This window comes from Aotus nancymaae, unplaced genomic scaffold (genome assembly GCF_030222135.1).
Source record: "Aotus nancymaae isolate 86718 unplaced genomic scaffold, 86718_ANA_hifiasm-v0.15.2.pri h1tg000069l, whole genome shotgun sequence".
Taxonomy (NCBI): Eukaryota; Metazoa; Chordata; class Mammalia; order Primates; family Aotidae; genus Aotus; species Aotus nancymaae.
Window position 1 is genome coordinate 2,179,490 of NW_026988484.1, and position 21,396 is coordinate 2,200,885.

General features: G+C 49.2%; 1 protein-coding gene across 2 annotated transcripts; it reads left to right on the forward strand.

Moving 5' to 3' along the window:
* Positions 1–1,037: 1,037 nt before the first annotated feature.
* ZNF135 (zinc finger protein 135) lies at positions 1,038–9,619 on the forward strand. 2 transcript variants are annotated; one of them, XM_012473214.2, is made up of 3 exons: positions 1,038–2,270; positions 3,912–4,007; positions 7,516–9,619. In XM_012473214.2, exons 1-3 carry the CDS (start codon positions 2,135–2,137, stop codon positions 9,234–9,236), a joined length of 1,953 nt encoding a protein of 650 aa, XP_012328637.1. In that variant the 5' UTR covers positions 1,038–2,134; the 3' UTR covers positions 9,237–9,619. The 2 variants fall into 2 exon arrangements, with proteins under 2 accessions (XP_012328637.1, XP_012328638.1); XM_012473215.2 differs by having other exon boundaries at positions 3,912–3,995.
* The last annotated feature ends 11,777 nt before the right edge of the window (positions 9,620–21,396 follow it).

Sequence of the window (21,396 nt, forward strand, 5' to 3'; positions counted from 1 at the left end):
CCGCCCTGAGGGAACGCGCGCCCGCCCCGGACCCCCCCGCTGCCCTACACCGGCCACCGGGCCGCCATCTTAGTGGTGGAAGAGGGAAACTGAGGCACAAGGCCAGGACCGCAGCCTCCCGGCCTCGTCACTGCGGCGTTGAGGGCCAGTCACCCGCGCGGCGGGCTCGTGTCGGCACCCGCCAGGCCCTAAGCGTCCCTCAGCGGCGGGGCTCCGGCAGGGCTCCCCGCGGAGCTTCCCCGGCTCTAGCGCAGTCCCGGGGCCGCGCACCTCCCCTTTCCACAGAGCAGGGGCACGAACCCTGGGCTGTGCGCCGCCAGAGACCCGGTGACAGTCTCGGCCTCCTCGCGCGTGTCCTCCACCTCGCGCGCGGCCTCCCTCGTGCGCCCAGCCCCAACTGCTGCCGCGCCTGGCCTCTACCCGTGCCCGGCCTCTACTCGCACACCTGGCCTCTACTCGGGCCCGGCCTCTACTCGCACACCTGGCCTCTACTCGGGCCCGGCCTCTACTCTCGCACACCTGGCCTCTACTCGTGCCCGGCCTCTACTCTCGCACACCTGGCGTCTACTCGTGCCCGGCCTCTACTCGTGCCCGGCCTCTCGCACACCTGGCTTCTACTCGTGCCCGGCCTCTACTCGTGCCCGGCCTCTACTCGCACACCTGGCCTCTACTCGGGCCCGGCCTCTACTCTTGCACACCTGGCTTCTACTCGGGCCCGGCATCTACTCGCACACCTGGCCTCTACTCGTGCCCGGCCTCTACTCCCGCACCTGGCCTCTACTCGGGCCCGGCCTCTACTCGCACACCTGGCCTCTACTCGTGTCCGGTCTCTACTCCCCCACCTGGCCTCTACTCGGGCCCGGCCTCTACTCCCACACCTGGCCTCTACTCGGGCCCGGCCTCTGCCTGCGCGCCCAGGCTCCTGAAGTCCGCGCCAAGCTCCCCAGCCACAGCGTCCGCCCCTGAGAGGACTGCCCACGCTGCGCTGGAGGGCAGCGGGCACGGGTCCCCGTCCGAGTGGGCTTGTGTTTGTGCGGCCGTCACTGCATACCTGAGGTTGGGTGAGGTCAGACAATTGCAGGTGCCCCGACTCCGCGGTCCGAGGTCCACGATGAAGGCCCGAGCCTGCGCTGCACTCCAACATGGCGCATCGGGAGCCGCTTCCTTGGACTGGGCAAGGAGGCCGCGGGGAGCGGAACTCGCCTTTTTATGATGACGGCGACCCCACCCAGATCGCCGGAAGAAGCCAGCGTCCTGCAGGAATGTCACAAAACCCATACCAGCTGAAATCCCAGCTACGGGAGACGGCTGCTTGAGCCCAGGAGAGAGTTGGAGGCTGCAGTGAGCCCCGACTGCGCCACGGCACTCCAGCGTGGATGACAGCGAGACCTTGTCTCCAAAAAATTGAAAAACAGGCCGGGCGCGGTGGCTCACGCCTGTAATCCCAGCACTTTGGGAGGCCGAGGCGGGTGGATCACGAGGCCCAGAGATCGAGACCATCCTGGTCAACACGGTGAAACCCCGTCTCTACTAAAAAATACAAAAATTAGCTGGGCGTGGTGGCGCGTGCCTGTAATCCCAGCTACTGAGGCAGGAGAATTGCCTGAACCCAGGAGGCGGAGGTTGCGGTGAGCCGAGATCGCGCCATTGCACTCCAGCCTGGGTAACGAGAGCGAGACTCCGTCTCAAAAAAAAAAAAAAAAATTAAAAACAAACCCAGATTCAGTCTTTGGACTTGCTCCTACTAGCTTTATACCTTTATCCTCTAGGCTAAAGTGCAGTGATGCAATCACAGCTCACTGTAGCTTCAAACACGTGGGCTCAAGTGATCCTCCCACCTCAGCCTGTTGAGCAGCTGGGACCGTCGTGCGACACCATGCCTGTCTTGTCTACTCCTTTATTGGTTCCTCTGCATCATTTCTTATTTCAAGAGCCAAATTATTGGCAACGGGTATCATGCCTTAGATCCTAAGATCCTCCCCCATCAGCAGGGTGCCCACTCAGGCCCTGTGGAAAAACCTGACCCAAAACCCCAGACCAAAGAGAACTCCATCGGGCCCAGCCTGGCTGGCATTGACCAGGTACCCCACCAGCAGCCAGTGCTAGGGTTGGCTTGGCTGAAGACACTCGTGTGATGTTTCAGGAGCAAGTGACCTTTGAGGACGTGGTGGTGGACTTCACCCAGGAGGAGTGGGGGCAGCTGGAGCTTGCCGAGAGGACCTTGTATTGTGATGTAATGCTGGACACCTTCAGGCTTCTGGTCGCTGTGGGTAAGGCCACACCCGTGTCCTTGATGGTCTGCTCCTGATATGGATTCTGATTCTACTAGGTTAAATATGGGTATAGGACTGTGCTTTAAAAGCAAATGCCTGGGCGTGTGTCTTGACCTTTAAGAACCTGACTGTTGGGCTGGGTGCAGTGGCTCACGCCTATAATCGCAACACTTTGGGAGGCCAAGGCGGGCAGATCACGAGGTCAAGAGATTGAGACCATCCTGGCCAACATGGTGAAACCCCGTCTCTACTGAAAATACAAAAATTAGCTGGGTGTGGTGGCACACACCTGTAGTCCCAGCTACTCGGGAGGCAGGAGAATCATATGAACCCAGGAGGCAGTGGTTGCAGTGAGCTGAGACTGTGCCACCACACTCCAGCTTGGCGACGGAGTGAGACTCCGTCTCAAACAAAAAAGAACCTGACTGCTTTAATGTTGGAAATGTCAATTAGGACCAATATTAGCAAGTCACAGACTCAACCTGAAATCATCAGAAGCAGAGAAACATGAGGTGAGGGAAACATACGGGGTCTCAAGACAACAGAATCCCCAGGTAGACCAGGGTAGAGCCGTCAGGAGCCCCTCCCTCTTCAATACTTCCCTCTGCACTTCTGCCTTGGTCTGTTAGGGCTGCTAAAATACCTTAGACGGGGTAATTTATGAACAATAGATATTTGTTGCTCACAGTTGTGGAGGCTGGGAAGCCTAAGATCAAGGCATCAACAAATTCAGTGTTTGGTGAGGGCCTGCTCCTCACCGATGGCACTTTCTTCCTGTGTCCTGGCATGTCATAAGGGGCAAGGGCGCTCCCACAAGCTTCTTTTTTAAGGGCACTAGTCCCATTCATGAATAGAGCCCTCATGAATTAATCACTTCCCCAAGGCCCTATGTCAGCACTGTCACATTGGGTATTAAGAAATGGTCTTGTTCTCTGGCCCAGGCTAGAGTGCTGTGGCACAGTCATGGCTTGCTGCACACTCAACCTCCTGGTTCAAGTAAACCTCCCATTTCAGTCTCTCAAGTAGCTGGGACTACAGGTGCATACCACCACACCTAGCTAATTTTTAAAATTTTTGTAGAGATGGGAACTTGCTGTGTTGCCCAGGCTGCCCTCGAACTCTAGACTAAAGTGATCCTCCCACCTCAGCCTCCCAAAGTGCTGGGATTATAGGCATAAGCCGCTATGCACAACCTGAATTTTAGGGGACACCAACATGCAGACCATAGCAATCTCTTTCTGGCTTTATTTCCAGATAGGCTTCTCTGGAGGTGACAAGGCAACTGCCAGGGTGCCTGTCCTGGGTCCAAGACCAGCAGGAGACGATCTGCAGCCCAGGCATCATCAAGTTCCCTGAGTTTTCTTGGTTTGGCTGCCAGGTCTTCACAATTATTGCCGGTGGGCAGGGGAAGAAGCTGAGTTCTGATTGGCCAGGCCTGGGTCACATGTCCACCCCAGAACTAGGGGTGGGGTCAGGGACAGAGAGTAGGGGAATGCAGTCCCTGAGGAACGTCTACGGTTGTTGGTATGACAGCTGTAGTCACTCAGGGGCCCCCAGCCATTTGGGACCTGGAATGGGCTGAGGGTCAGGAAGGGTCCTGGGATACAAATGCTCACTCTAGGGTCTCTCCCTGAGCAGGACATTGGTTACCAAAGCCGAACATCATCTCCCTGCTGGAGCAAGAGGCAAAGCTGTGGGCAGTGGACCCTGGAGTTCCCCGAGGTGTGTACCAAGGTGAGATGGGAGCCCTTCAGGGCTGAGAGAAGCCTGTCCATGCTTGCTTCCTGGTTTCTCTCTCTGCATCTACTAATTCTTCACAGCAAATGTACTGCTCAGTCTTAGTGAAGATTTATCAAGCACCCATTTTGCTGTGAGTGACACCAAGTCTTTATCTTCACTGAATTTACATTCTTGGTGAGGGAGTTGGAAAGACAAGCAATAAATCAGTAAAATAATAAAATGAGCTGGATGATTACAGATTGTGATGAATGCTGAGAAAATGAAAATCAGTGATGAGGAGGAGACTGATGGGGGTGAGGAGACTTTAGCAGAGAGATGGGGGAGAGCCTCTCTAAGGCGGTGAAATGTGACTTGAAGCAGTCTGAGAGAGCGGTAGTATTTCAGGCAGAGGAAGTAGTAGGTGCAAAGGCCTGAAGTGAGGCATCAGTCAGCTCTTGCGTAGAAGAAGCACTGTGACCTCAGTGGCTTCAATCAAATAATTGTTTATAACTCATGTGTCTGTGGGTCAGTGGATCCAGGCTGGGTTCTGCCATGCGACTGTAGGGTGATTGGTAGGTAGCAGAGACATTCTAGCCCACTGACAGTAAATTCCCATTGGCATCAGGTGGGAAGCGTGGCCAGAGTCCAGGAGGGATGGACAGTGTGGGTGAGGGTCACAATGGGGTCCCTCCACATCAACAGGGAGCCTTTACCCAGTATATTAGCTTCCTGTTGCTCTTCCTGCAAGAAGTTACAACTGACCCTTGAACATGGGTTTGAACTGTGTGGGTCCATTTATACATGGATTTTCTTCTGCCTCAGCCACCCTTGAGACAGCAAGACCAACCCCTCCTATTCTTTCTCAACCTACTCACTGTGACGAGAATGAGGATGAAGAGCTTTATGGTGATCTACTTCCATTTAATGCATAGGAAATATATTTTCTCTTCCTTATGATTTTTTTAAATAGCATTTTCTTTTCTCTAGCTTACTTTAAGAATACATTATATAATACATATATAAAATATGTGTTAACTAAGGGCTGGGAGCAGTGGCTCACACCTGTAATCCCAGCACTTTGGGAGGCCGAGGTGGGAGAATTGCTTGAGCCCAGGATCATTTGATCAAGGCCCCTGAGTTGTCTCAGGCAGATCATTTGAGGTTGGGAGTTCAAGACCAGTCTGGCCAACATGGTGAAACCCTGTCTCTACAAAAAAAGAAAATTAACTGGGCATGGTGCTGCGTGTGCCTGTAGTCCCAACTACTTGGGAGGCTGAGGCAGGAGAATTGCTTGAACTCAGGAGGCAGAGGTTGCAATGAGCCAAGATCATGCCACTGTGCTACAGCCTGGGTGACAGAGCGAGACCACGTCTCAAAAAAATAAAAATAAAAAGTGTTAACAGACTATTTTATCAGTATGGTCAACAGTAAGCTTTTAGTAGGTAAGTTTTTGGGGAATTAAAAGTTATGCGCAGATTTTCTTTTTCTTTTTTTTTTTTGAGACAGTCTTGCTCTGTCACCAGGTGCCAGGCTGGAGTGCAGTGGCACGATCTCGGCTCACTGCAACCTCTGCCTCCCGGGTTCAAGCAATTCTCCTGCCTCAGCCTCCTGCGTAGCTGGGACTACAGGCGCGTGCCACCATGCCCAGCTAATTTTTGTATTTTTAATAGAGACTGGGTTTCACCATGTTGACCAGGATGGTCTCCATCTCCTGACCTCATGATCCGCCCGCCTCGGCCTCCCAAAGTGCTGGGATTACAGGCGTGAGCTACCATGCCCGGCCCACAGATTTTCTACTGCACTGGGGTCAGTGCCTCTAGCCCCCTCATTTTTCAAGGTCAACAATACTACAAACTTCATAGCATAAAGCAAAGTGAATTATCTTAAAATTCTGGAGATCAGAAGTCCAAAATAGGTCTCGCTGGGATATAATAAAGATGTCAGCAGGGCACTATTCTTTCTGGAGGCTCTGGGGAACGGAAGAATCTATTTCTTTCTTTCTCTCCTTTTTTTTTTCTTAGAGATAGGTTTTTGCTTTCTTGCCCAGGCTGGAGTGCGGTGGAATGATTGTGGCTCACAGCAGCCTTGACCTTCTGGGTTCAAGTAATCCTCCTGCCTCAGCCTCCTGAGTAGCTGAGACTACAGGCATGTGTCACCATGCCCAGCTAATTTTTTCTTTATTTTTTATAGAAACAAGGTCTCGCCGTTTTGCCCAGGCATGTCTTAAACTCCTGGGCTCAAGCAATCCTCCTGCCTCAGCTGCCCAAAGTGTTGAGATTATAGGCATGAGGCCCTGTGCCTGGCTAGTAATCCATTTCTTTGCATTTTTCAGCTTCTAGAGGCACCCACATTCCTTGGCTATGGCCTTGTCCATCTTCACAGTCAGCAAGGGCTGGTGAAGTCTCACATCATATTCACTCTGACTCTGACCCTTCTGCCTCTTTTCCACATTTAAAGACCCTTGTAATTACACAGGCCCACCCGGATAATCCAGCATAATTTCTCGATCTTAATGTCAGCTAATATTAGCTACCTTAATTCCTCCCTCCCACGTAACTGGAAACATACAGGTCCAGGGTTAGGACGTGGGCATCTGGGGAGGCCACTATTCTGCCACTCATTCCTGGCTTCACTTTTTTTTCTTTTTTAATGGAACTTTTCCCTGAAGCATAACAATAAGGGGAAGGTGCCCACATCACACCTCTAGGCCACTGCGGTGTCAGGGTAGGGGCAGCACGTACCTAGATCATGGCTGTGCAGACAGGGCTGGTTACCAGGGCAAAAAGGGAGTCCTGCCAGGGAGGAGGAGGAGGGAGTGCATCTGTTCATTCATTTAGCAGGTATCCTGAGTTCTTGCTGTGGGCTATAGATACAGTGGTGAGCAAGGTGGACAGAAACCCCTGTCCTCAGGGGGTTCACAGTGAAACAGACAAAGTAAGCAGATCAGAGTACTCAAATACACCATGGGTTATCTATCCATCCTCCTAGTGACGCACGCTGCAGCTGTTTGTACTTGTGGGAAGCAGATAGGTTCCTTCACATCTTGAGTGAGGTGGCACAGGCAGCATACACTGCCAGGAAGAAGCTGGGTGTCAGCAGACTTTCCCCATGCAGCACCTTTTTCTCCGCTGCCACCTGGCATTGTGGAGGCCACTGTAACTGGGGCCTGGCTGCCACACTGCTCCTTCCAAGTCCAGTGCATCTGAGTGCTCTCTCCTGGGTATCCCCTCTGGACCCTCCTCTGCGCTTCCCTCACAGACTCCATCCACACTCCTCGTCCCAACTGTTTTTTCCTCCCTCTCTTCTTCCTTTCTTTATTTCTTATTTTCCTCTTTCTTATTCTGTTTTTCCCTCTCTCTCTTCCTTTCCTGGTTTGCAAAACTATATTTTTAAATGGTCAAAGCCACTTGTACCTTGAACTTTTCAAAATCATTAGTTTTATCCTTCCTCTTCCCATCTCACCACAAACTCTTTTGCCCTGGAACAGAGATTAAGGGACATTTTCAGTTTTTGCTTCTTTCAGACCTGGAATCTAGACCCAACGTCAAACCGTCGGTTCTAAAGCAAGGCATCTCTGAAGAAATATCCAACAGTGTCATCTTGGTAGAAAGATTCCTGTGGGCTGGTCTGTGGTACTGCAGGGGTGAGGACACTGAGGGCCACTGGGAATGCAGTTGTGAGAGCCTAGAGAGCCTGGCAGTGCTGGCAGCCTTCACGCCTGTGAAGACATCTGTTCAGGAGCAGTGGCAGAGGAATGGGTTTGGAGAAAACTTAAGTCTGAACTCTGATCTCCCACATCAACCAATGACTCCTGAAAGACAAGGCCCCCACACATGGGGAACATGTGGAAAAAGGGAGAAGCCAGACCTGAATGTTCTACAGAAAACCTATGTAAAAGAGAAACCCTACAAATGTCAGGAATGTGGAAAGGCCTTTAGTCACAGCTCAGCCCTTGTTGAACACCACCGGACGCACACAGGAGAGAGACCTTATGAATGTCCCGAATGCGGAAAAGGCTTCCGAAACAGCTCGGCACTTACTAAACACCAAAGAATCCATACTGGGGAGAAACCCTATAAATGCACTCAGTGTGGGAGGACCTTCAACCAAATTGCCCCACTTATCCAGCACCAGAGAACTCACACAGGTGAGAAGCCCTATGAGTGCAGCGAATGTGGGAAATCCTTCAGTTTTAGGTCCTCCTTCAGCCAACATGAGCGAACTCACACAGGTGAGAAGCCCTACGAGTGCAGCGAGTGCGGGAAAGCCTTCCGGCAAAGCATCCACCTCACCCAGCATGTGCGAATCCACACTGGGGAGAAACCCTATCAGTGTAGTGAGTGTGGGAAGGCCTTCAGCCACAGCTCATCCTTGACAAAACACCAGCGAATCCACACAGGGGAGAAGCCCTACGAGTGCCATGAGTGTGGAAAAGCCTTCACCCAGATCACACCACTGATTCAGCACCAGAGGACCCACACGGGAGAAAAGCCCTATGAATGCAGTGAGTGTGGGAAAGCCTTCAGCCAGAGCACACTCCTGACCGAGCATCAGAGGATTCACACAGGAGAGAAGCCCTACGGATGCAACGAATGTGGGAAAACTTTCAGCCACAGCTCCTCCCTGAGCCAGCATGAGCGGACACACACAGGAGAGAAGCCGTATGAGTGCAGTCAGTGTGGGAAGGCCTTCCGGCAGAGCACGCACCTCACTCAACACTTGCGAATCCACACAGGAGAGAAGCCCTACGAATGCAACGACTGTGGCAAGGCCTTCAGCCACAGCTCGTCCCTAACCAAACATCAGCGAATCCACACTGGGGAGAAGCCCTACGAATGCAGTGAGTGTGGCAAAGCCTTCAGCCAGCTTGCTCCCCTCATTCAGCATCAGAGGATCCACACAGGAGAGAAACCCTATGAATGTAACCAATGTGGCAGAGCCTTCAGCCAGAGTTCCCTGCTCATCGAACACCAGAGGATTCACACCAAGGAAAAGCCCTATGGCTGCAATGAGTGTGGGAAATCATTCAGCCACAGCTCCTCACTCAGCCAGCACGAAAGGACTCACACTGGGGAAAAGCCCTATGAGTGTCATGATTGTGGGAAGTCCTTTAGGCAGAGCACCCATCTCACTCAGCACCGGAGGATCCACACAGGAGAGAAGCCATATGCCTGCAGGGACTGTGGAAAGGCCTTTACACACAGCTCCTCCCTTACTAAGCACCAGAGAACTCACACTGAGTAAACCCAACTTCACATGTGCTGGGGACATAGGAAGACCTGAAGATAGCTCATATCCCTTTCTAGATTTGACCCAATCATACACATGAGAAATGTATATTCATACACAAGCTTTTTTTTTTTTTTCCGAGATGGAGTTTTGGTCTTGTTGCCCAGGCTGGAGTGCAATGGTGTGACCTTGGCTCACCACAACCTCTGCCTCCAGGGTTCAAGCAATTCTCCTGCCTCAGCCTCCCAAGTAGCTGAGATTACAGGCATTCACCACCACACCCAGCTAATTTTGTATTCTTAGTAGAGACGGTGTTTCTCCATGTTGGTCAGGCTGGTCTCAAACTCCTGACCTCAGATGATCTGCCTGCCTTGACCTCCCAAAGTGTTGGGATTACAGTTGAGCCACCATGCCTGGCCCATACACAAGCCTTTTCACACAGCACACCCCTCAAACACTCTCACAGAGTTCACACTGATGAAAATGACTGTGGGACCACCAAGCTCTAGGTCATCCATCCCTGCATCCAAACTGTAGGGAAACATGTAATCAACACTCAGGACCTTCAGCCTTGAATAGCCATTAGTGCTACATTATAGAACCTACAAAAAAATAAGGAACAAATGTAGTGGATCCAGGGTTAGCTTTTGTTTAAGGATTCACCGTATTCCAAACCAGAGATGTTCAAACTGGTGAGAAACCCAACAAATGCCTTTCATATACAAGAACCAAATGAAGTCAGAATTTGCCATGATTCCACCTTACATTGTTCAGAGGCAAGTGCTTATGAGTGGTGCAGGTTGACTCTGATATTCCCAAATGATAGTATGGCAGAGTGTTCTAGAAATGAGAGTGGCATCTTTATGGAATCACTATGGATACTGACTGTCTCAGTAAAAAGCTGTCTGATTTGCCTGTGTATTTTTTGATCGGGGTATGTGGAAGCCAGTCACAGATTTGAATTCCATATGACAAAGTATCAGTGTACTATAAACAGGTTTTTAGTTATCCCTGCATAATTTCTGCAGTAAATCTTTATGTGCAATGAGATTGAAAAGCTTTGTATGGGAAGACTCAAAATGTAAAGCCACTTCCGCAGAGTCTCACTAATTCTGAGACGGCTTCTGCTGCTCTGTTCTCTACATGTCTCTGCAGAACTTGCATTAGAAACACAGATATTTGTTTATTTTTTTACAAAAAGGAAGAAATTTCCTTTGTTAAGCCATCAGCTGATAAGCAATAGCAAATTCATGTGAAAAACTTACGTTTTGCAAGATTCATCTTTGGGAAATGTTCAGTTAATCCTTTTGAACTGTGTTTTCATTGATTCTGCATCCTGCTGTTTAGTAAGGTTTTGTTTTCTTACAATTTAACATTTTGTTGAACCCTGAGTCCACAAATAGGTCTTGCTGACAACTATAACCTTTAAATGGTGACTTGCTGCCCTCATTAGAAATTGCATTGGCTGTTTCTGGTTATCAGTTGTGGTTACATCCATCAATTTGATTTTTTTAATCCCAATGCTGGGATATACATTTCTAGTTACTTAAAATTTCTCTCTTGGGGAAACCATGTTGCAGATAGTCTTCCAATACTGCTTCTCAGTATGATTGTGGAGTGCCTCTTGGATTAATGCCTGTGTCATTTAAAAGCCACTGGAGAGTCAGGCGTGGCTGCACCTGCCTCTAGTCCCAGCTGCTTGGGAGGTTGAAGTGGGAGGATCACTTGAACCCAGGAATTCTGGGCTGTAGTGTACTATGCTGATCGGTGTCCACACTAAGTTCGGCATCAATGTGATGACCTCCTTGGAGCAGATGACCACCAGCTTGCCTGAGGAGGGTGAACCAGAGCAGGTCAAAACTCCCATGCTGGTTGGGCTCACACCTGTAATCCCAGTACTTTAGGAGGTCAAGGCAGGCAGATCACCTGAGGTCAGGAGTTCGGGACCAGCCTAGCTAACGTGGTGAAACCCAATCTCTACTAAAAATACAACATTAGCTGGGCACGGTGGTTCATGCCTTTAATCTCAGCTACTTGGGAGGCTGAGGCAGGCGAATCACTTGAACCCAAGAGGTAGAGGTTGCAGTGAGCCTAGAGTGTGCCAGTGTACTCCAGCCTGGGTGACAAGAGTGAAACTCCATCTCAAAACAGAACATAACACTCCCACGCTGATCAGTAGTGGGATTGTGCCTGTGAATAGACACTGTGCTCCATCCTGGGTAACATAGTGAGACACCATCTCTTAAAAAAAGAGCCACTGGAGAAAGCCAGGGTACACAGTACATAGCAACAGTGTCCCATTGAAACAATGCACGTCACATAAATTAATATTCTGGTAGCCCCATTGAAAAAGCAAGAAGAAGCCGGGTGCGGTGGCTTACACCTGTAATCCCAGCACTTTGGGAGGCCGAGGCGGGTGGATCACAAGGTCACGAGATCAAGACCATCCTGGTCAACATGATGAAACCCCGTCTCTACTAAAAATACAAAAATTAGCCAGGCATGGTGGCGTATGCCTGTAATCCCAGCTACTCGGGAGGCTGACGCAGGAGAATTGCTTGAACCCAGGAGGCGGAGGTTGCGGTGAGCCGAGATTACTCCATTGCACTCCAGCCTGGGTAACAAGAGCGAAACTCCGTCTCAAAAAAAGAAAAAGAAAAAGCAAGAAGAGGGCCAGGCACAGAGGCTCATGCCTGTAATCCCAGCATTTTGGGAGGCTGAGGTGGGCGGATCAGTTGAGGCCAGTCTGGCCAACATGGCGAAACCATGTCTCTGCTAAAAATACAAACATCCAGGTGCAGTGGTGTGCACCTTGGGCGGCTAAGGCATGAGAATTGCTTGAGCCTGGGAGGCAGAGGTTGCAGTGAGCGAAGACTGTACACTCTAGCCTGGGTGACAGAGCGAGACGCTCTCAAAAAGAAAGAAAAAGCAAGAAGAAACAGCTGAAACTAATGTTTACCCCTATATATCCTGAATGTTAGCAGTTTAACGTCAGTATAAAAAATTGTTGAGATATTTGCATTCTTTCTGTTACGTGACATCTTCAGAATCTAGTGTGCATCCTGCGCTTGCCACACTTCAGGTGCGCCTCTCACACGTGTAGCCAGCTGGTGGCTGTACTGTGCCATCAGCAGCCTCGGTCTCTGGTCAGCTGTTTTGTCCTCCCTCCGTCTACTACATGTGTCTTCCTGCCTTTCCCTGTGCTCCTGTCCCTGTGTAGCTTCTTGTGCTCTAGGAACCCAAATGTGCTAGGAAGATCTGCTGATTTAGGTTATCGGAATGTCAGGTGCCTACTCATTTTCAGGCTCTCTAGGATATTCTCATCACAGAACATGACGTTCAGGGAAGAGATTATGGCCACTGTATTCCAATTCATGTCAGCCAAACTGGAATCTAGCACAGGCTCTTTTGAAGTCCTTTGAAAGTGCTAGATTGGCATCATCACAAAAAAGCAGTAATGTGAGTTCCTTCCTCCCCACACAGCCCCGCCTCCTCAGACCTTCTTCAGCAACACCAAGGGAATACAGCAGGGATTGGGAACTACGGAGAGGTGCCCACAGTATCACTTCTGCGCCAAGCCAGGGAAAGAGATGAGATTGCCCTCTCTGGTGGTGCCAAGCCAGTGGAAGGTTCTGTGGGAATTACACCCTCCTGAGTCTAGAGGACCTTGTGTAGAACGCTTCAGTTGTTGGCACACAAGTAGATCAAGTGGGAAAATGTGAATGCCGGTTAAATAAGAATGAGGGAGAGCTCTGAGGCTAGTTCATAAAAGGCCATATAGCTTCCATCTTTTCTTGCTGGAACACCTGCGCTTGGAGCCCTGAGACACCACTTGAGAAACCCACTGAGCCAAGGCTACCGTGCTGTGAGGATGAAGCCACCCAGACTCTGCTTAGGGTGTCAGTCCGCTCCTAGTCTGAATCTTCCCAGGGTCACCAGGCATGTGAGAGAACAGTCTTCAGATGATTCCAGCCTCCCAGCTTTCAAGGTACCTCAACCTTCAAAGTTCCCAGCTGAGGTCCCCAAACATCGTGGAGCAGACAAAAGTCATCCCCGAATCTTTTTTTTTTTTTTTTTTGAGACAGAGTCTAGCTCTGTTGCCCAGGCTGGAGTGCAGTGGCATGATTTTGGCTCACTGCAACCTCTTTGCCTCCCAGGCTTAAGCCTCCTAAGTCACCAGAATGTTGCCCAGGCTGGTCTCAAATTCCTGGCTCAAGCGATCCTCTTGCCTCAGCCTCCCAAATGCTGGATTATAGGCATGAGGCACCAGCAAAAATCCATCTTGGGTGGAAGATTCTTAGTAGAGAATTAACCATCCTTTGGCCTTCCATTGTGTTTCTGAAAAAGACTCAGGAAAGCTGGTGCAATGGTTTGGATATTTGTCCCCTCCAAATCTCACGGTGAAATGTGATCCCCAGCACTGGAGGCGGGACCTAGTGAGGTGTGTGGGTTATGGGGTGGATCCCACTGAATGGCTTGGTGCTGTCCTCATGATAACGACTGAGCTCTCCTTTATAAGCTCACCTAGGAGCGGGTTATTTAAAGGAGCCTGGTACCTCCTCCTCTCTCTCTCGGTCTCTCTCACTATGTGATGTAACAGCTCCCGCTTTGCCCTCTGTCAGGACTGGAGGCTTCCTGAGGCCTCCCTGTAGTGCAGATGCCAGCACTAGGCTTCCTGTATAGCCTGCAGAACTGTGAGCCAAATAAACCACCTTTCTTTATAAATTAACCATCCTCAGGTATTCCTTTCTAACAATGTAAACAGACTAATACAGCCAGGGCCCTTGGAAGTTTCGTGGAAGCACTGGGTAGGGCTAACGTGTGGTGGTCACTGTCCCTCATGAGCTTCTGTTTATACTGTTTGTGAGAGGGGCATTCTTTCAGGCAGCAAGTATTTTCCAAGCACCAACTATATAGGTCACGTCTAATTCCAGACTCTGACAACCAGACTGATGAAACTTCTGGCCTCAGGAGCTTATATTTTCGTGGGGAAATGGAAAATAAAGAGAAATGAGGATGTTATGAGCACATTACACAGTAAGTGTTATGTAGAAACAGAAAGATCAAAGAAGGGAAACCCTGGGCCAGGTGTAGTTGCTCACAGCTGTAATCTCAACACTTTGGGAGGCCAAGGCAGGTGGATCACGTGAAGTCAGGAGTTTGAGACCAGCCTGACCAACATGGAGAAACCCTGTCTCTACTAAAAATACAAAATTAGCTGGGCATGGTGGCACATACCTGTAATCCCAGCTACTTGGGAGGCTGAGGCAGGAGAATCACTTTAACCCAGGAGGCGGAGGTTGCGGTGAGCCAAAATCACACCCTTGCACTCCAGCCTGGACAATAAGAGTGAAAGTTCATATCAAACAAAATAAAAAAAAAAAGAGAAGCTTTAATTCTCTGATTTTTTTTTTTTTTTTTTTTTTTTAAAGACAGGGTTGAACTGTCACCAAGGCTGTAACTTCAACCTTCTAGGCTGAAACGATCTGTCTCACCTCACACTCCTGAGTAGCTGGGAATACAGGCATGTGCCACCACACCAGGTTAATTTTTAAATTTTTTGTAGAGATGAAGTGTTGCTATGTTGCCCAGGCTGGTCTCAAACTCCTGGGTTTAAACAATCCTCTTGTCTCAGCCTCCCAAATGCTGGGATTCTAGGCATGAGCCACTGCACCCGGCCTCTCTGGACTTTTCAGTTACCTGAGCCAATAAATTCCTTTTTGACTTAACCCCACTGCAAGTAACAGAAAATTCAACCCAATTAAAGAAATACAACTGATAAGCTGGGTGTGGTGGCTCACACCTGTAATCCCAGCACTTTGGGAGGCCAAGGCAGGTGGATCATTTGAGGTCAGCAATTTGAGAGCAGCCTGGCCAACATGGTGAAACCCTGTCTCTACTAGAAATACAAAAAAAAATTAGCTGGGCATGGTGGTGCATGCCTTTACTCCCAGCTACTTGGGAGGCTGAGGCAGGAGAATCTCTTGAACCCGGGAGGCAGAGTTTGCAGTGAAGCAGGATTGGGTCACCGTACTCCAGCCTGGGCAACAAGGTGGGACTGTCTAAAAAAAAAAAAAGAGAAACATGAGTGGTGAATTACCTCCCCTTCAATGTGCAGTGACAGCTGAATGAGCTCTTGGAATCCGAAAGCATGTAGCAAAGTATAAAGCGAATGTAAAACATCTGTTCATTTGCATCACTTGTAAAACTGTCATTTCCATTAAATGCTCAACAACACAGACCTTCTGAAGACAGTCTCTTTGTTATAGCATCACAGAGATATATATATATATTTAGATGCCGTGCACATTCATATAGAGAGGAGGAGGTTAAAGCTTTAGCTGTCTTTAGCAGAAGCCAAGAGTGACACATGAAACCACCTGTCACTGGCTCTAGCCTACATTTGAACTCAGTGAATTACGTTTCTGCTGGGAGGCTTTCCTGCCTTTGAAGGCCGCTCCATGCATTTCTCTTTCTTTCTTCCTTTCTTTTTTCTTTTTATCCTTAGGGGCTTCCTCTGTCACCCAGGTTGGAGTGCAGTGGTGTGATCATAGTTCACTGCAGCCTCGAACTCCTGGGCTTAAGCAATCCTGCCTTAGCCTCTTTAGTAGCTGAGACTACAGGCACACACCACCATGCCCAGCTAATTTTTTATTTTTTGTAAAGACAGGGGCCCACTATGTTGCCCAGGCCGGTCTTCAACTCCCAGGCAAAAACAGTCCTCCCACCTGGGCCTCCCAAAGCACTTGGACTATAGGCATGAGGCACCACTCCAACATGTTCCACACATTCCTGTCACACATTCACCCCAAGCTGTATTTGTTTTAGGAGAGTGAGGGCTTTAAGGGAAGGCCTCGGGTTTTACAGTCAAAGGAATTGATTAGATTATTCTTCTCTTTGAACCCAGAGTAAACAAGTGTGAACCACACAGAAAATGCCCATGGCCCTATGTGGGTTGCAAGCTAGTGGGCAAGATAGGCAAAGCAGGTCATCAGAAGAAAAGCAAGTGAGTCATAGTGGAGAAAACACGTTAAGATGGGTCAGATGTGGCCGCTCATGACTGTAATCCCAGCAATTTGGGAGGTCTACTTAGGTGGATCCACTGAGGTCAGGAGTTCCAGACAAGCCTGGACAACATGGTGAAACCCCGTCTCTACTAAAATATACAAAAATTAGTCGGGCATGGTGGCAGATGCCTGTAATCCCAGCTACTTGGGAGGATGAGGCAGGAGAATTGCTTGAACATGGGAGGCAGAGGTTGCGGTGAGCCGAGACCATGCCACTGCACTCCAGCCTGCGCGACAAGAGCAAGACTCTGTCTCAAAAAAACAAAAAAAAAAGGCATGGTAAGATGAATACTAGCCAGAGATGATAACATCTTGGGTATTATTGTGTTTGGTGAAGCGGTGAGGGACGTCACATTAAAACCATGGCATCACGGCAAACCTCTATGAAAAGACAGAGCCACAGCTGGAGAGACCTCCTTAGTCCTAGGGGCCTTGGCGAGGAGCTCGGGAGATAAGATTTACCACGTCCTGGAAGCCACCTTCTCACTAAGCAGATTCCCCTGGCAGCTGCCACCATCGCATGTGGCTGGTCCCTCAGGAGCCCGTCTCTCAAGAGCTACCTGGTCAGCCAGAGGCTGAACTTGGAAAGCCGTTCATTTCTTGAGACTTCTGGGAACCTTTGTACAAATTCAGGTTCTCTTGGGTTGAGGGAAGGCTGGGCTGTACTATGTTTTGAGCTCTGGCTTTGTGGATTTGCCATAAAGGTAATGAAGCTGAAACTCTAGATCCTTCACTTTCAGGGATCCCTTCAAGACCAAGCACCTAATTTTGTCTTTGTAATTTTGAATTATTCTTTTGAAGAGGGACCCTGAGTTGTGTCAGCCTTAGGGCCAACAAATCTGGACTGACCCCTGGTTCCAGCAACCCTTGTCTTGGAGACTTCTGTGTGGACACTGGGAAGACAGAACCCAGCACTGCCAGGGGTGGCGGATCTCCCATTCTGATGTGAGTGAAAACACCTGCAGGTGGAGAGTGTTAAACCTGGGACCTGCCGGGCGCGGTGGCTCACGCCTGTAATCCCAGCACTTTGGGAGGCCGAGGCAGGTGGATCACGAGGTCAAGAGATAGAGACCATCCTGGCCAACATGGTGAAACCCCGTCTCTACTAAAAATACAAAAAATTAGCCTGGCGTGGTGGTGCGTGCCTGTAGTCCTAGCTACTCGGGAGGCTGAGGCAGGAGAATTGCTTGAAACTGGAAAATGGAAGTTGCACTGAGCCAGGATTGCGCCACTGCACTCAAGTTGCACTGAGCCAGGATCGCGCCACTGCACTCCAGTCTGGCGATAAAGCGAGACTCTGTCTCAAAAAAAAAAAACCTGGGACCTTGCTTTGGTTGGTCTGAGGGGGTTTAGTAATCTGTACACCAAGGCACTGGGTGATTTTGAAATAGACCTGGAAGCCTCAAGTGATAATTGTGCCTCTGCGGGACCCCGTGGTTTCCAAGTGTGGCCCCATCCCAGGAGCCTCTCAGGTTGAAGAACAGCTATTAATAAATCGCTGACTTTTCACTGGACTCAGGGTAGGCAGAATGAAGTATCCGCCATTCTTTGCTGCAAAAGCACATCAGCCTATCCTGTTCTGCATCTGCCTCAAGAAAGTCCACAGGGTCTGAGACCCATCAGACACCTCGTTTGTTCGTGATACCCAAGAGACACGCTTATAATGAGAATGTGCGCAGACTACATATATACCAAACACATTATACTCACATCTCATACCCCAAAACATGACTGGGAGACATAAATACACTGAGATGTCAAAAGGAATAGTCTGTTGCCCAGGCTGGAGTGCAGTGGCATAATCTCAGCTCACTGCAACCTCTGCCTACTGGGTTCAAGCGATTCTCCTGCCTCAGCCTCTCAAGTACCTGGGACTACAGGCGCACACCACCAAGCCCAGCTAAATTTTTTGTATTTGTAGTTGAGACAGGGTTTCACCATGTTGGCCAAGCTGGTATCGAACTCCTGACCTCAGGTGATCCTCCTACCTCGGCCTACCAAAGCGCTGGGATTACAGGCGTGAGCCACTGTGCCCAGCCGCATCTGTGTTTTTAACTTTTCCATAACTGGGATAATTCTTTTCAAAATGCTGAAAAATGAACTTTATTATAAAGGCCCATGGCCGGGCGTGGTGGCTCATGCCTGTAATCCCAGCATTTTGGGAGGCTGAGGCGGGCAAATCACTTGAGGTCAGGGCTTTGAGACCAGTCTGGCCAACATGGTGAAACCCTGTCTGTAATAAAAATACAAAAATTAGCTGGGCATGGTAGCAGACACCTGTAATCCCAGCTATTCAGGACACCGAGGCAAGAGAATTGCTTAAATCTGGGAGGCGGAAGTTCCAGTGAGCTGTGATTGTGCCACTGCACTCCAGCCTAGGGGACAGAGCAAGACTCCGTATCAGGGAAAAAAAAAAAAAAAAAAAAAAAAGCCCTGTAGATAAATATAACTTTCAAAGGAATTCCAAAAACTGAAATAAATGTTCTCATAACTTCATGACCCTAACCCAACTACTATTTGCATTTCTGTACTTTCTCTGCTAGGATTTGACAACTAATGCCCACTGTTCACACAGTTACAACAGAATTAACAGTTGCATTCTACTTCTTGAACTACACTTAGAAATTATTGTTCTATTTTGTTAGTCTTAATTATCATTTATGCCTTTTTCTATTTCTTTGAATGGCTCTATCATTCATATTTAAGTCATAGTATTTAACTTCATGCAAACTGGCATCCTTGTGTATATATTTTGTCCTTTTTTTTCCTTTTTGTGGAGAATGGGGGTCTCACTTTGCTGCCCAGGCAGGTCTTGAACTCCTGGGCTCAAGCAGTCCTCCCACCTTGGCCTTCCAAAGTGTTGGGATTACAGGTGTGAACCACTGTGTCTGGCCCCATATTGTTTCTGAATACAGTTGGACTGTTAGCTTTCCAAAAGGATTGCACTACTTGACACTGATTCATAAAACTCTCCTCAACTCAAATAGTGATGGCAGACATGTATTTGTCTGCTTGGGCTGTCATCATAAAATACCACAGGCTGGAAGGCTGAATCAATAGGGATTTATTAATATTTTCTCCCTGTTCTGGAGGCTGGAAGTCAGAGTGGGTTCCATGTGAAGCCTCTCTTCCAAGCTTGTAGACGGTTGCCATCCTGCTGTATCTGCACCTGCACATGGCCTTTTCTCTATGTGTGCACAGAGAGGAAGCAATCTCTGGTTGCATAGCTTTCTCTCTCTTTTTTTCTTTTTGAGATGGAGTCTTGCTCTGTCACCCAGGCTGGAGTGCAGTGGTGTGATCTTGGCTTACCACAACCTTCACCTCCCAGGTTCAAGTTATTCTCTTGCCTCTGCCTCCTGAGCAGCTGGGATTAACAGGTGCCTGCCACCAGTCCTTGCTAATTTTTTGTAATTTTTAGTAGAGACAGGGCTTTGCCATACTGGCCAGGCTGGTCTTGAACTCCTGATCTCAGGTGATCCACCTGCCACAGCCTTCCAAAGTGCTGGGATTACAGCTGGAGCCACCACAGCCAATCCTTGCTCTCTTTTTCTAAGACAGGGTCTTGCTCTGTCACCCAGGCTGGAGCGCGTGGTGTATCATAGCTCATTGCAGCTTTGACCTCCAGGGCTCATGCCATCCTCCCACCTCAGCCCCCCAAGTAGCTGGGACTACAGGCACACACCACCACACCCAGCTAATTTTTAAATTTTTTGTAGAGATGAGGTCTGTTTCCCAGGCTGGCTCTTGGGCTCCAGGGATCCTCCCGCCTCAGCTTCCTAATGTCCTGGCTTACAGGTGTGAGCCACCTTGCCCAGCCTCTTTTCCTATAAGGACACCGCTCCTATCGTATGAAGGTCCCACTCCAATGACCTCATTTAGCCTTATTTACCTCCCTAAAGGCTTTGTCTCCAAATATCATCAGATTATGGGTTAAGGTTTCAACATACGACATTTAGCAGCGGACACAATTCAGCTCCTAACAGAGGGTCATCCAGCATCTTCCCACCTTTCCAGGTTTCCATCTCTCATTTGCTTTCCCTATTTGCGTGGCACACAGCTCCCTCCCCGCCCTGAACTCTACCCGTCTTCACTGCCATCCTGCTTAGGGCTTTTCCTTGCCCTCCAGGAGTCTGTGTCCTTTTGTACACATCTCATCCCAGCCAGCTCCACTGGACAGACCTGAGCCTCTCTCTCGTGCCTACCCCACGTGTCTTTCTTGTGAGTCCACGTTGCTGCACTTTTGTATGGGAGCTGAGACCCATTGCCTCAAATGCCTGAACCAGCCCTGCTGCCCCTGAGGTTAACAAGGGGGACTATCTAGCTGTTACTTTTGTCTCTATCCACAATAAAGCATCAATTTGTGCTCCTTACATCCTGGACAGGGTGGTAGTGGTAGGAAAAGAGCAAACAAATCCCAAAATCTCAAATCGGTTCATTTTTGGTAGTGGTTTGGGAAAAGAAATTCTGAAACTACATTAGAGTTATCTTAATATTCATCAAATTAGTAAAATGATGAATTTTGGGATGCCAGGTTCTCAGTGTTAAAGAAAAGACATACAAATATGGGCTGGAGGAACTCATCAATTGAGTTGGAGGTCTTACTGGGCATGTCTGTGTATGTGCACAGACACACCTCTGTGTGTGACCTATGTGCAGTCATATGTGCACATGTATTTCATAGCTCAGCAGAAGACACCTCACCTGGCACCTAGATCTTGGTCTCTAATGCCATTACCCACTAAAAGGAACTAGTTCTTCAAAGACATGGCCAATTTCAGGGCTGAGGAAGGGTAGAAAGATGGGCTAGGAACATCCTACCACACCAAAAAGTAAGTGCTAAAAAAAAAAAAATGGAGGCATGTCACAAGGATGCAGGAGTCAACTGAAGGGAGTCTCACTGGCCTCATCCAGGACAACCCGAGCACCAAAGTAAGATCAGCGGCAAGTTATAAACCACTGAATAAACAGAAATCCTTGAGTCAAATTCTTAAGACAAAAAAATTCTTGCGGAGAAGGAAGAGTGCTGGTTGGCAGTAGGATGCTGAGGGCCTGCTGGTCAGCATGGAGGGAGGGGTGGTGCTGGAAAATCACCACCCTGCTAATAATGG